General features: G+C 43.2%; 1 protein-coding gene across 12 annotated transcripts in view; it reads right to left on the reverse strand.

The window, feature by feature from the left end:
• The window catches only part of SOX5 (SRY-box transcription factor 5), a 973,495-nt gene that overhangs the window by 153,492 nt on the left and 804,049 nt on the right, over nt 1–15,954 (reverse strand). For all 12 annotated transcript variants that reach the window (XM_081957811.1, XM_081957805.1, XM_081957814.1 and 9 more), the window contains one exon: nt 2,664–2,752. In XM_081957811.1, coding sequence (XP_081813937.1) covers nt 2,664–2,752 — 89 coding nt within the window. The remainder of the gene's footprint in view (nt 1–2,663; nt 2,753–15,954) is intronic.

Consider the following 15,954-nt stretch of genomic DNA (forward strand, 5'->3'; position numbering starts at 1 on the left):
TCCGAAACTGCTGCCAGCTCTACTGGCTGCTGGCGGGCCACAACAACACAAGAAAGGGAAGACAACAAGAAAAGGACTGTTAGAATGTCCTTGAAAGGAAATACCAAGTATTATTTGGGACAGGTCAAAACAACAATGACATGTCTATTTGTTCACCAGGAGTTGGGTCAATAGCACTTAGGGCATTAACTTGGAAGTTTATGGCTTTCCTTTCCCACCAATACAAAATAAAGAATCATTTATTGCTGTAGATTCACCCTATCTGTTGATTCTCCAAGAAAGCAAAGAAGGCTCCAGCTCTCATATCCACCTACCCATGAGATAGCCTATAACTTTGCCATTGAGATATCTTGCAGGGTGAAGCAAGGTCTCTAGTGGCCAAATTGACAAACCTTAGGAATAAGTGATTCTTCCCTCTTAGGAATTCAGGGAAGAAGAATGCTCCGTGTAACCGATGTTCATGTGGAGAACACTTAGTATTATAAGCTCAGCATAGCAATGGAGAGTGACCCATGCTTTTCCACCACCCAAAAGTTCAACCCATGATTTGAATAGAATATCAACCATCATCTCATAGAATCATAGAATTATCTTACAGGGGAGACGGGTGGCATAAAAATCTAATGCATAATAATAGAATCATAAAACTGGAAGGGACCTTGGAGGTATTCTGGCCCAACCCCATGTCCAAGGCAGGAGTCCTTATATCATCCCAGACAAATTGTTGTCCAGTCTTTCCTTGAAGACCTCCAGAATCCACAATTCCAGGATGCAAGAAGTTCCATAACTGTCCAAGAAATTCCTCATTTCCAGGTTGCATCTCCTCCCATTGAGCTTCTGCCTATTGCTTCTTGTCCTGTCTTCAGATGTTATGGAGCATGAACTAATGCCTTCTTCCCTGTGGCATCCCTTCAAGTGTTGGAAGACTGCTATCGTATCTCCCCTAAACCTTCTCTTTCTTAGGCCAAACATACCTAGGTCCCTTAACTATGATTCATACAATTTAGCCTCCAGGCCTCTTATCATCTTTGTTGCTCTTCTTTGCACTCTTTCTAAGGTCTCAGCATCTAGTGCTCCGCTAAAGTTTCAACTAACCAGGCACATTACCTATAATAAAGAGTTTTGCTTACCATAATTCCAAAGTCCTAAGGTAGGTCATTTAATTTGCTATAAGTTATGGACTACAACTGGCAATTCCTGGTCACATTTTCAAAAGCTAGAAATTCTGACATTCCCGTCCCAGAACAACTGGAAGATACATCATGGAAGGCTACAGGCTGAAGGCATGTGATGTAACCATCTTGCTAAAGCTAAGAAAACTCAATTCCAATGGGTGGGAGTTCATTATGTAATTCTGCCCATGTTATTATTAGAGAAGTAAGGAGTTGTCTGTCTGTCTATCTGTCTGTCCATCTATCTATCCATCCATCTGAAAAAATCTGAGATATAACCATTATAGCTCTTGACCAATCTCTTACAACAACTTCTTAAATTATTTTTCGCACAAACAAATGCTTCTTTTGGTTCCTCCTGTGTTCTCTGCTCCAAGTTTTGAAAGGGTAGTAACTGTTTCTCTCTACCCTCTCCAAGTCCATATGATGCAACCATCCTGCAAAAGCTAAGACAGTGAAGGTATGGCCAATGGGGGGGGGAGATCATTTTGATATTGTACCCATGCTGGTATGGCTCCCCATTGTTAGGGAAGTAAGGTAGAACAAAAATGGAAAGTAAATACATAATCTGGAAAATAACCATTATAGCGTTGGGTCCCATAACTTGACTCATCTCTCACAGTTAATTTCTTAAATTATATTTCCTACAGACAAATGCACAGATTTGTTCCTCCTATGACATGGGACCCATGACCTTAGCTCCGAATGCTTGCATTTTTTTTTCAAAGGGTGATAATTGTTACTCTTATCCTCTCCAAATTCAACTTCTTAGGATGATCCAAGGGCTTACACAGAAACAAGGAAGAAAGGCAAGACGATTTCCTTCTTCCCCCTCTTCTCCTCCCCTTTCTTCTCCTCCTCTCCTTCTTCCTCTTCTTCCTCCTCCTCCTCCTCCTACTGCTTACATTCTTTTTCCTCCTTCTCTTCCTCCTCTCCCTCCTCCTCTCCTTCCTCCTTCCTCCTCCTCCTCTTTCTCTTCTTCCTCCTGCTGTCATTCTCTTTCCTCCTCCTCCTCTTCTTCCTCCTCTCCTTCCTCCTCCTACTGCTGACATTCTTTTTCCTCCTCCTCTTCCTCCTCCTCTTTCTCTTCTTCCTCCTGCTGTCATTCTTTTTCCTCCTCCTCCTCCTCCTCCTCCTCCTCCTCCTCCTCCTCCTCCTCCACCACCACCACCACCACCACCACCACCACCTCCTCCTCCTCCTCCAACAGCACCACTACCACCTTATCGGCTAAGCGCAATTCACACTCAACGTTGTTCATTTCCCAAATGAAAACATTGTCCCATTTTTCCATGGCCACAAAAACCTGATAAACAAACAAACAAAACAAGTTACTTCCAGAGGCAGTTGTGTTACTCCAAAGGGAGGTTTCCTCTCCTCCACCTCAAGAGCAGCATTCAGAAAGCACCCAAGGTGTGTGTGTGTGTGTGTGTTTTGCAGGGTCCAGCTTTTCAGATGGATTCCACCTTTGCCTCTTTACAAAGCACTTACCTGCAGTTGCAGTGGGCCTAAACCCGGGGTGGCGGCGGCGGCGGCAGCTGCCATTGTTGTTGGAATCAGCTGAACGGGGTAAGGGTCACCTGAGTAAGAAAATAACAGAGGCGTCAGCACCTTTTATCTACTCTCCACCTGCAAATTAAACTCCTGCATTCACTCCTTTTCCAAAAGCCTCTTTTTTTTTGTCTGCCTCGCAGAGTTCTAATGAAAAGCTCCATTGTGGGGCCTTTTACTAACACTCTTCACAATTCCTGGCTGAGGGAGGAACGCGAATAAAAGGGACAAGCAATTAAGGCGGAAACATCATCCCTTTTTCATGATGCATTTAGGGAAATGGGGAGGGGGGGACGGGGGGAGGGGGGAAGCGCGCCTGGATCAGAGGACTGAGCTTCCCCGAAAAAGGGGAGGAGGGGGAAAGCATGAAGGAAGCAGAAGAAGAAAGAGAGAGACGGAGAGAGAGAGAGATAGAAAGAGACAGAGAGAGAGGGAGAGGGAGAGAGAGAGAGAGAGAGACAGACAGACAGACAGACAGACAGACAAGGGAAAATTATAAAACTTCAATCAGCACAGAGGATGGGGGACGAAAAAATATTACAGCTGTGCCCACAATGGCAACTCAGCCCAAATGTGAAGGAAGCCACAGCTCAGATCTGAAATCAGATCTGCTTTTTCGAAAGGCAGCTCGACTGTTGTTTTGTTTTTCCATGAGGAAGAAGAGGAAAAATGTCTTTTTTCCCCCCTCAATTAAATTAAAATTGAATTAAAATTAAATTGGATAACAATGGATGGTTGTACATTTCGTGATTGCTCCCTTCTATCGCGCTAAAAATGACAATTCTGGAAATAAAATAAGAAATACAGGTAGTCCTCGACTTACAACAGTTCATTTACCGACCGTTCAAAGTTATAACAGGTTTGAAAAAAAGCAACTTATAACCGTTTTTCAGAGCTATGACTTTTGCAGCATCCTCAGGGTTAATTGGAGATTAAAATTTATATGCTCGGCAATTGGTTCATACTTATGACCATTGCTGTGTCTCATTTTGTGACCTTTTGGCAAACAAAGTCCATGGGGAAAGTCAGATTCGCTTAACAACCAGGTTAGTCATATATCACTACTGCAGTGGTTCATTTTCTGGCAAGGAAGGTCGTATAATGGGGCAAAACTCACTTAACCAATGTCTCCCTTGACGAGAAAGATTTTGGACTCCATGGTGGTCGTAAGTTGAGGATTACCTATAGTTTATTACCTCACAAATTTGTGAGATTTTATCTAATGGCAGAGCCAGCTTATGTCTTTAATTTGTTGTACAGGTAGTCCTTGATTTACAACCATTTGTTTAGTCACGGAAGTTATAACGACACTGAAAGAAGTGACTTATGACTGCTTTTCATTCGACTGTTGCAACATCCCTATAGTCACGTGATCAGAATTCAGACCCCTGGCAACTGGCATGATCTTATGACGGTTGCTGCATCCCAGGATCATGTGGGTACACTTTGCCTCCTTCCAACAAGCAAAGTCAGTGGGGAAGTCAGATGTCAGGGTTCCAAATAGCATCCAAAATTAAATCAGAGTCCAAGGCAAAGGATTCCTCAGAGTTCCAATTGATGAAGAGAGCCATGTTGGCACATCTGGGAAAACCAGAATCTGAAAGCTTCCCGGTTTTCTCCACCGAGTTGAAAGTTCAAGATCTTGCCCCCACACTCACAAGCCCATCACAGGGTCCAATCTTTCAGTGCTATACTGGCAGCTTCCACCCATCCAGTTCCGGCCAGGTGCAGAGGTGCAAAGTCAAAGGATGACCTTGGCTTTCTAGAAAGAATGTTGTTATGGCTCCATCCCATCTAACTTTGTACAATCCCCCCTCCCATTTTCCCACAAGAGAAAATGCACAGTAGAATAATAGAAAGTGTGGCAGGCCAAAGATCCAAAAGAAAAGATGGCTGCAGGCCTGACATCAGATTCACTTAACAACTGCAGGGATTGACTTCACAACTGTGGCAAGGAAGGTCATAAAATAGGGACCAACTCACTTAACAACAGACTTGCTTAGCAATAGAAACTTTGGCCTCAGTTATGGTCATACGTTGAAGGGGTGTAGAGTGTTTGGTAGTGTTTTCCCCCTCCAGTGGTATTTCCTTCAAATGGATCATAAAACCTTCTGTCGTTATGATTACTTTTAAGATCAGTATCTATGTTCCATCTCATTAGCTTTGATACTATTGTCGACTAGATTTTTCTTTTTAAAAAAGGCAAACAAACTAGTTCAAGAGTTTTGACTTCCCCCTCAGGGCTTGGCAGTTTTCAGAAGTTGGACATCAGCTGACAGCACTTAAATTGGAAATTAGCCTTTGGAAAGCCAAGTTTGCTCATGGACCAAACAAGAAGAATTTTAATACTGCTCACATGATCCTCCATTAGAAATAAAACATGTGATGACCTTAACAAGACCAAACCAAACAGAGGAAACATCAGCAATTCTGCCCGGGGAAAAGTTTGCGATATTTAAATCCTAAACATTCAAGTTTAGGATTTAGTATCATCCCGTACAGGAAAGTGATTAAGAGTTTGAACGCATATTATTTTAACGTTGTAAGTCTCCAGGGGTCACCCTGATCACTTTGGGTGGACATTTGTGGAATACATTAATAAAAGAAATGCATGTGTGTTTGTGTTTGTAAGTAAGTGTGTGTGTGTGTGTGTGTTTTCAGTTCAATTGTTTTTATTTTACAACATATAAAAATACCATTTTCAATTAAACAGTGTGTTGTCTGGGTACAAACAGTTTTAGGAAATAAGAATCCAAATGCAAGTCTGTGTATTTGTAAGCTTGCACATCAGTGGTGGGTTCCGGATCCCGTTCCAACCAGTGTGGTTGGAAAGGGCCCGGCGTCGCCCACATGGATGGGTGCGGTGCGCACATGCGTTGTAGCTGCCAGCGACGCTTCCACAAGCCTCCGCGATGCTCCAGCTGCTCGTCGGAACGTCACGCAGGCGCTGTATGCGGCATGCGCGGAAGCCCTGAAGGCTTTAAAGGTCAGGTAAGGAGTTCGGGCAGGCGGGCGGGCCCTCCGGATCACCATACCGGAATGGTACCCGGTGCTCCGGACGGGGTCCGGTACGCCCGTACTGTGGCGTACCGGCTGCAACGCACCACTGATGCACAGAAACAAACCTATTTTTTCAAGAGGCAACTGGACTTCATTTTTTCTTTGAAGACGTTTTGCTTCTCATCCCAGAAGCTTCTTCAGAAAAACCAGAAAGTCCAGTTTCCTCTTGGGAAGAAAATAAAAGCACCTTTGGGGCAACCATGACCAGGATGTCTGACAATCTCTACAAACACGGAAGCAAACCTTACATCAGTGATGGCTAATCTTTTTGTTGTTGCGCGCCCGCACCCATAATGCAATGCGGGCACAACCCCCCCTGTGCACCCTGCCCCCATGCACGCTCATGACCTGCCTATGCTCCCCCGTGCCCGCGCATGTGCGCAACCTCCTGCACTCCCCCCACGCATCCGTGCGCGATGCCTCCCTGTGCGCCGTTTTGGGCCTAGTAAGTCTTCCTGCAGCCTCCTGGGAGCAAAAATGGGCTGCAGGGAGGGGAGCATGCAGCATCCCGCCCCTGAGACCCCCCCGTGCATGCACATATCCCTCCTGCATGTGCCCTCCTCCCCCTGTGCATGCATGGCAGAGACCCAGAAATCAGCTGGCTGGAGGAAGGTGCACGGCCATGTAAGGTAGACCTGAGCTGGCGACCGCTTGCGTGCCATAGGTTTGCCATCGCAGCCTTACCTATTAGCTATGTTTTTGTGTTGTTGTTGTTGTTGTTGTTATTATTATTATTATTTGGTTAATCTTTGGTGAGATTCACAGTCTTTGGGGCTGGTAGGTAGCCTAACAGCTCGAGTCCTAATGAGGACCTAGGAACTGTTGTTGTTGTTGTTGTTGTTATTATACAATTGTGTTATTATTATTATTATTATTATTATTATTATTATTATTATTATTATTATTATTATTATTATCATCATCATTATTTGGTTAATCTTTGGAGACATTCACAGCCTTTGGGGCTGGTTGGTAGCCTAACAGCTCGAGTCCTAACCAAGGACCTAGGAAATGTTAAGGTAACGTCGGAGGATATAAGCTGTTCCAAGTAGGGTGGTTTTTTGTAGAGTCAGAATGTTCAAGTCAGGTAAATTTAGAATTTTCAAATAGCGAGGTAGCCCTTTAGGTATTGCTCCAAGGGCTCCAATTACAATTGGGACAACACTCGATTTCTTTTTCCACAGTCGCTCAACTTCAATTTGCAAGTCCCGGTACTTTGTGATTTTTTTCTTGCTGCTTATGTTGAATTCGCGCATCACCAGGTATTGCAATGTCAATGAACCATACTTTTTTCTTTTCAATTATTGTTATGTCAGGTGTGCTGTAGGCCAGGTGCCTGTCAGTCTGGATTCTGAGGTCCCACAAGATCTTGACTTTCTCATTCTCTAAAACCTTCTCAACCTGTTGTTCCCAGTGGTTTTTGCTGTACTCAAATCCAAACTACTACTGTGTTTCCCCAAAAATAAGACAGGGTCTTATTTTCTTTTGCCCCACGAAATATGGCCTCGGGCTTATAGGGGAGGGCTTATTATTTTCTGGGGCAGGCGAGAAGCGAGGCGCGCCTTTTACCTTTCCAGCTCCGTCGCGTTCCTCGCCGTTGTGCTCAGGGAAGCGGCTGGTAAAAAAAAAAAAACCTTCTCGCGAGTTCAATCAAACATCTTGAAATTTGGGATCCCGAGGCGGTCACCACTGGAGATGATTGATGAGGTAATAAACCATCATTCCTGCCCTGTCCATCACTTAGTTCTGATTTCAGTATGATTTCAACGTCTCAATTTGTGTAATTTTAATGTTTTAATTATTTTTCTATTTGTTTTATAACCTGCAAGCCACACAGTCACCTTATAGGTGGCATTTAACGATCAATAAAATTTTGATCCATAACTAAACAAACAATTAGATCTGAGTGATGTTAAGAAAGCTAGCAAGTAGCCCAGTATTCATTAAACTGATTAACTTCAGGGTGCATTGACTTGTGCCAATTTTAAGGCGTCGTTAGATATGTTATCGTCTGAACTTTGGTAAATTTCTTTTTAAGTTTTTAGTAATTTTTTTAAAAAGTCATTTCTACGTGCACTAATTTGCCACGTCAGAAGAATAAAATGTGCTGATTGCAGGAGGATTCTACATCTGCCTTCCTAACACAGATGGAATCAAAGGGATAACAGCCTTCCTGTCCATTAATGTCAGACTGCTGTGATCTGTAACCGAACAAGAAATATTTAATTTTCTCCCTGAAATCAGCAGGACTTTAAAGAATTTATTTCAGAGTAGACTAAAATAGAAACTCATTTAATGCTAAATTATTTGTGGCAGTCTTTTCCCCCTCTTTTGATACTAAAAGGGAGAGTATCCATTTAAAGAAAGAAAGAGAGAGAGAGAGAGGGAGGGAGGGAGGGAGGGAGGGAGGGAGGGAGGGAGAGAGAGAGAGAGAGAGAGAGAGAGAGAGAGAGAGAGAGAGAGAGAGAGAGAGAGAGAGAGAGAGAGAGAGAGAGAGAGAGAGAGAGAGAATGAATGAGAATTCTAGCTAATTCCAGTCTTGGATGATTTATACCTTGTCAGTACATGTATAACTAGATTAAACTCTTACATTGTTTGCTCTCTCTCTGTCTCTCTCTCTCTGTTTCTTCCTCTCTCTGTCTCTGTCTCTCTGTCTCTCTCACACACACATACACACCTCTATCCATCCATCTATCCACCCATCCACCTACCTACCTACCTTCAGTAACTTCGTGTATGGTATTACTAGTGATTTGGTAGAGTTTAGGGCCAAAGTTCAAAGGTGGCTTAAAAATAACTTTTTTCCTACATTAATTCTGCAATAAGTGATTATTAGAACAATATTGCATGTTCCAATATTGCTCTTCTCTTATTGTTTTGTAACTCTTGCTCAATATTTAGATGGACCAGTGTTAGCAAAAAAAAAAAAAAACACGGAAAAGCCGGTGGTAATTTCTGGCCTAGGATTTATAAAGATGAACTCTTATCTAGCCCCAATTTAGTGCAGTTATTGACTAGATTCGTGTTTATAGACATGAATAACGAAGCAGCTTAACTAGAAGCTCAACATGTGGATCTGATTCTTTGCACTTGACTATGGTTAATATAATTCCTAACCATCCATTTCATTTATCCTCTAAAATTAAAAACCATTAAACCAATGGCAACTTTTGAAGGAGCAGTAGACTTCACATCAGGCTTAGGGACCTGATATGTTTGGTTGGCACCTCGCATCGTATGTTACTGATATTCCAGAAAATTCTTGGGACCTCAACCTATCTAAAAATAATACTCGATACTTTATATACAAATTGACTTATGGAATTCTGTTCCTCTTCTTGATCTGCTTTTAGAATTTCAAGTGGTCTCCAAAGCCATATGGGCTATTGCTGATGAGGTTAAGATGATCAATAGTAGTAACTGTGAAAGGGATCTTGGAGTCCTAGTGGACAACGATTTAAATATGAGCCAGCCGTGTGCAGCAGCTGCCAAAAAAGCCAACACAGTTCTAGGCTGCATAAACAGAGGGAGAGAATCAAGATCACGTGAAGGGTTAATACCACTTTATAATGCCTTGGTAAGGCCACACTTGGAATACTGCATCCAGTTTTGGTTGCCATGATGTAGAAAAGATGTGGAGACTCTAGAAAGAGTGCAGAGAAGAGCAACAAAGATGATTAGGGGAATGGAGGCTAAGAAATATGAGGAACGGTTGCAGGAACTGGGTATGTCTAGTTGAATGAAAAGAAGGACTATGGGTGACATAATAGCAGTCTTCCAATATCTCAGGGTTTGCCACAAAGAAGAGGGAGTCAAACTATTTTCCAGGGCACCTGAGGGTAGAACAAGAAGCAATGAGTGGAAACTAATCAAGGAGAGAAGCAACTTAGAACTGAGGAGAAACTTCCTGACAGTTAGAACAATTAATCAGTGGAACAACTTGCCTCCAGAAGTTGTGAATGCCCCAACACTGGAAGTCTTTAAGAAGATGTTGGATAGCCATTTGACTGAAGTGGTGTAGGGTTTCCCGCCTAGGCAGGGGGTTGGACTAGAAGGCCTCCAAGGTCTCTTCCAACTCTGTTATTCTATTTTCTATCAACACAGAAGGCAAAAAGCTTTCTACAACAGTGAGGGCCTTATTATTCATGAAACGGTATCCTTTCTGGATTTCAGCCCTGGTTTCCAAATAAACTCCAACATCTAGGTCTGATTTCTAAGGAGCTCTTTGCCATGGAACGTCTGATGTTTTTGTTCCTTTTGAGTGTCACTTAACATTAGGGAGAAATGGATCAAATGCAGCTTTCTTAATGAAATAAAGTAAGACCTTCTGGAACGTCTCACCAACAAGCCACTATTAAAAGGAGTCCCAGGGGCAACAACAAAATTTTGGTTCATTTTCTTTTTCATTTCCATGGTGATCAAAAAAAATAATAATAATCATGTCAGCCTCGTGGGTGTGACGTGCCACACAGATGCCATGGTGTTAATACATTGGAATTGAAAAGCAAACACATTTATACATAGTGTCACACCATGTTAAACAAGGAATTAATTGAATCTGCCAGTTCTGCTTAATGGGATGCATTCTTGGCCTTTTCCAGACCTACCAAAATAGCCAAGTGAGAATCAGGGAGGTTTTTAAGATATAAGATTCAAGTGGTGTGAATAATCAGATCTCCCATCTGATGAAGAAAAATAGGAGAAGACTACTTTTCTAGACTGTGATTGGGATTCTTTCTGGGCGCGCTAAATGCCTTTTAATTAAGAAATGGACAGCACAGATGTTTAATAGTAAAATAATAATAATAAGAATTTCTCAGGCAATACCCATGTGGTGTGGGACAGAATTACCGTATTTTTCAGAGTATAAGATGCCATTTTCCCTCAAAAAAAAGGGTGAAAATCTGGGTGCATCTTATACACTGAATACAGCATTTTTGCCTCCTGAAACCCTGCCCCTTTTGCAAAAATGGCCGTGCATAGCCTTTAGGAGGCTTTCAGAGTGCTCCTGGGGGCTGGGGAGGGCAGAAAATGAGCGAAAAACAGTCTGTTTTTTGCTTGTTTTTGCCGCCCGCCCCCCCAGCCGCCAGGAACACCCTATAAGCTTCCTAAAGGGTATGCATGTCCTTTTTTTGACAAAAAATGGGCCCGTTTTCACAAAAAGAGGGCCATTTTTGGGAGGTCTGCAGAGTGCAAAACCTTTTTTTTTAATTTGCCCCTTCAAAATCTTGGTGCGTCTTATACTCAGAAAAATACGGTACTTAACCAGGGCTACAAATGCACCCATGGGAAATCCCTTTAGTAAGATACAGTTTATATGTTATATCTATAGGAACATTTAAAGGCACAGATAGATTGGAAGGAAGAAACTAAAAAGAGACTTGACAGGTTTGAACTCTGGTGTTGGAGAAAGCTTCAAACAGGTAGCCCTAGGCCCAGGTGGCACGCGAGCCCTCAGGTGGGCGCACAAGCCATCGCCCCAGCTCAGCTTTACTGTGCTTGTGCGCGTACCTCCTGCTAATCAGCTGATTTTCAGGTCTCTGTCACGCATACTTGGGGCACGGGGTGCATTCAGGAGATGTGCACGCATGCATGGGGGAGCATGCACATGCACGGGGTGGGGGGAGCGCGAGGGGAGCGCTAACCCTAACCCCTGTGCCCCAGTAGGCTACAGGGAGGCCTCCTAGGCCCAAAACAAGGTGCGGGGTTGGGTCGCACGGGGGGGGGGGGGCAGAGCATGCGGGGGGGGGTCACACACATATTGCATTAGGGTGTGGGCCAGCGGTGGGCTGCAGGCGGTACACCCCGGTACGTACTGGTACCGGATACGGTGTTCCAGAGGGCCCACCTGCCCACCCGCCCACCTGAGCTCCTTACCCGTCTTTTAAGACTTCGGCGCTTCCACGCACAGTACGTACAGCGCATGCCCCACTGGTGTGGGCACACACACACGCTTTCGGCACGCAAGGACAAAAAAGTGTAGCCATCACTGACCCTAACCCTAACCCTACACTTACAACCATAACTGAGTCCAATATTTGAGTGGCTTGGGAGTTCATGGCTTCCATGGGAACGATGAGTCTGAACGTCTAGAGGTCAACCCACCATTGAGGTCACCTATTAGATTTTGATTTGGCACTGAAAAAATGTGAAATTATGAAATTTACGACCGTTGCAGCAGCCCCAGTGATCAAAATGCCACCACTTGGCAACCAGCAATGGGGAAGCCAAAGTCACTTAAGTATTATTAAATTAACAACTGCTGCGATTCACTTAGCAACTGTGGCAAGAAAGGTCACAGAACGGGATGCAATTCACTTAACAACTGTCTCCCATAGCAACAGAAATTGTGGGCTCAGTTGTGGTTGTTAAGTCTAGCACTACCTTTATTCTCACCACTTGCCACGGCCAACTTGCCAAAGGCCAACTCCGCTGTGGGACAAATCTTCCGTGGGACAAGAATTAGACGAATATCAAAGGAACGGTGGAATGAAATCATTCAAGACAGCTTGCAAAAGGAGGGACAGAATGGAATGTGAATGACAAAAATTATAACATTTTTATTTATTTTGAATAATGAAATTGATTAGTTAAATTGTCCTGCAGCGAGTTGGCCACGACGAGTTGGCCGCAAGTGATCTCATGCCATAGTCCCCTGTGCCACAACTTCATGTAGGAAGTTAGCATCCATCCCTCTCCTTGAAGAATGAAATATTCCAGGAAATATTAAAAAAGGCAGGATATTATTTTTTTCCCTGGATGAGAAAAGGCGAAACATGTTTTAAAGACAAAGCAGCTCCCTGTCCATCCGTCCATCCCCGCAGCCCCAGGGGGATGGGATTAAGAGATGGCCCGCAGGACATGATAGGATTAGCCCTCTACCCATCTCACCACAAGGCACCTGGGAAGATTACATCACCCAGCAAGGCTTAACCAAGCTTGGGACTCAGGACAGCCTACAGAGTTGCCTCTGCATGGCCCCATGGGAGTCTGACAACCAATCAGAAGACAAGCTCAAATTCAAAAGCCCAGAGAGGGCATAAAACTCAGGTACTATCAGCATCTCTCCCCTTTTTTTAATTCGCCCAACATCTTCAAGCCATGTGGTCATGCTCACCATTAAAACTTTCTTTCCAAGCAACGTCCATGAATCCAGTGTCTTTTTCCTCACTTGGAACTGAACCCATTTCTTCCAACATTCACAAAAAGAGTTTTGCATCCAATTATGTCTAGGGCAGGCTTCCTAAAAAGTGACTTTTTTATATATATAACAATAGGACTTTATGGCGGCGGCAGGGGGGGAGGTTTTGCTCCGCTAACAGAGTTTTTTTAAACCTGGTTTAATTACAACAGTTCTGCTTTTATTCTACTACCCTGCAAACTTTATTCATTCGGTGTACAGACATAGATGGAAGCACCCTACAGTTTCAGCATATGAAACATCAGTTCAGTAAAAAATCATCATTAGCATCACACTATTAAAAAGTAACAATAAAGAGACTGGCTAAGATGTACCCAAACTTATCACCGGACTGTTGGAAATGTAGCCAAAATCAAGGAACATATTACCACATGTGGTGGTTATGCCCAAAGGCTAAACAATATTTGAATAGAGTAAGAAAATGGCTTGAAGAAATCACTAAACAGCAAATAAATATGAAACCGGAATTTTTTCTATTGGGAATACCTACAAGGAAATATGACAAAAAAGCACAATATTTAATTACACACATCATTACGGCAGCGAGAATAATATATGCACAAAATTGGAAGAATAATAATATACCATCAGAGGGGAATGTTATAACGAAAGTGTGAAGAGTGTGAAGAGATGGACAAACTTACAAAAGAAATAAAAGAAAAGGAGGAAACAGAATATTATATGGCATGGAACGAGTGGCACAAATAGCTGGAGGACAGGTGCAAAGCTTAAGGAAAGACTAAACGAAGATGATATAGGAGTTGGACATTAGCAATGTATAAGTAGAAACATGTATAAATGGAAACGGTACATAATGAAGGATTGTAAATTAAGGATTGGATATAATAGTATCATATATATAGACAAAGAGAAACTGAAATAAAGGGGGTGGGGAGAGAAGTGTATTTAGAATGGATGTATACCGAGGTGGAAATGTTGTACAGAAGGAAATTGCAAAAAAAAAAAAAGTCTTTCAAAAAACAGTTTAACAAAAATTATATCGCTATATCTATCTATCTATCTATCTATCTATCTATCTATCTATCTATCTATCTATCATCTATCTATCTATCTATCTATCTATCATCTATCTATCTATCATCTATCTATCTATCTATCTATCTATCTATCTATCTATCTATCTACCTACCTACCTACCTACCTACCTACCTACCTACCTACCTACCTACCTACCTACCTACCTACCTATCTATCTATCGAGAGATAGTAACATTATGGTATGGGCCTTGTCATTTGCTTAGGGTTGCTTTTTTGGGGGGGGGGCTTTCGAAAGGAATTCATTTGCTTTCAGTGAAGTATCCTGGGCTAACAAAAGACAATTGACGAATTCATGAATTTGTCAATGATATACTGATGCGGACATAATAAAGTCAAAGAGAAGGACTGAAGTCTGTAGTTTTCAGAACAAGAGCGTTTCAGATAGATAGAAAACTGATGTCAGAAGAGTTAGATAACCGGAAATGAAGGAAGGCAGTTTTATGAAATTCCTAACCAAGATAAATCTGCTTGCTGAAACAAAGGCAGCTCCAATCTCTTCCTCCCATCCTTCTGGGTTATTTGTTTTATTTTAAACAAGCCGTGTCTTCAAGACAGGAATTGGCAAGGATCTATAAAAAGCTTAGATAAAAGGGCCCAAATACTCACACCTGCTGTTACACACACACACACAACACACACACAAAAACCCGGACGGACAGTCGTCTGAAAGCAAAACCTTCCAGAATTAATCTTCAACTTTCCAGCCTTTAAACAAATTTGTGCTTTGTTTTCACCCATAAATTGAGAGGCATATGTTAGCCTCGATCTATGCACCGAACTCCCATTGAGATTAATGGTGCTTGCACGTTATTGGGAGGTCGTTTGCAAAAAGAGCAAATTAAACCTCTTCATTAAGTACAGAACAGGTGGTTTGGGAAGGACATCTGACTAAATTGCTGCATTCTTCTCTTTTTCTTTCATCAGTTGGAGGGCAATTCAAGAAAGGGGCTGGCTGTTCTGACCCAGATTTCCTTAAAAAGCAAGAAGCAGAGTCTTGGTCCTGGCAAAAACACGACTAATTCCTTTCGTTCCCAGTCAGCAAGGCTTAGCAAACAGTCTCTCAGAGAAATGTTTATCGACACGAACCTTATCTCGTTTGGAGAGCTGCCAAATAACTAGTTTCCAAATGCAGGACAGAGTCAAAACTTGGCACAGAGTCTCTTATTAGTCACAAACAGAACTTTCCACTCTTGAAAAGACTGACGGAGCGAATTGTTTCCTGCAAAAGCACACTGCCCCGTTCGCTCCTCTTTTGTTTCCTATGGGAAGGATCAATCACCTCCAAGGTGTGGCGTTACTCCTAAGAAAACCCAGCTTTCTTAATTGTTCTTTGCATCGACTAAGTCCTGGTAAGAAACAGATCTTGATTGAAAAAGGAAATAATGAATTAATAGAATAGAATAGAATAGGAGCTGGAAGGGAGCTTGGAGGTCTTCTAGTCCAGCCCCCTGCTCAAGCAGGAGACCCTATATCAGTGATGGCGAACCTTTTTTTGCTCCCGTGCCAAAAGTGGGGGGAGCGCAGGGGGGTCGAGTGCGGGCGTGCCGCACCCATAATGCAACGCGCGACCCCCCGTGCGCATGTGCGCACAATGCGTGACCCCCCCATTTTTACATGTTTTTTTTGCCCTCCCAAGGTTCCAGGGGCTTTATAGGAGCCTGGGGAGGGCGAAAAGAGCCTCCCCCGACGCCCCGGAGGCCCTCCGGAGGCTTCAGGGACTGTCCGGAGGCTTCCCTGAAGCCTTCGGAGCGCTTAAAACCACCCTCCGAGCAAACCGGAAGTGACTTCCGGGTTGCTCGGAGGGTCGTTTTAAGTGCTCCGAAGGCGTCAGGGAAGCCTTGGACGGTCCCTGAAGCCTTCGGAACGCTTAAAACGACCCTCTGAGCAACCCGGAAGTCACTTCCGGTTTGC

The sequence above is a fragment of the Natrix helvetica genome (assembly GCF_964273705.1).
Source record: "Natrix helvetica genome assembly, chromosome: 6".
Lineage (NCBI taxonomy): Eukaryota > Metazoa > Chordata > Lepidosauria > Squamata > Natricidae > Natrix > Natrix helvetica.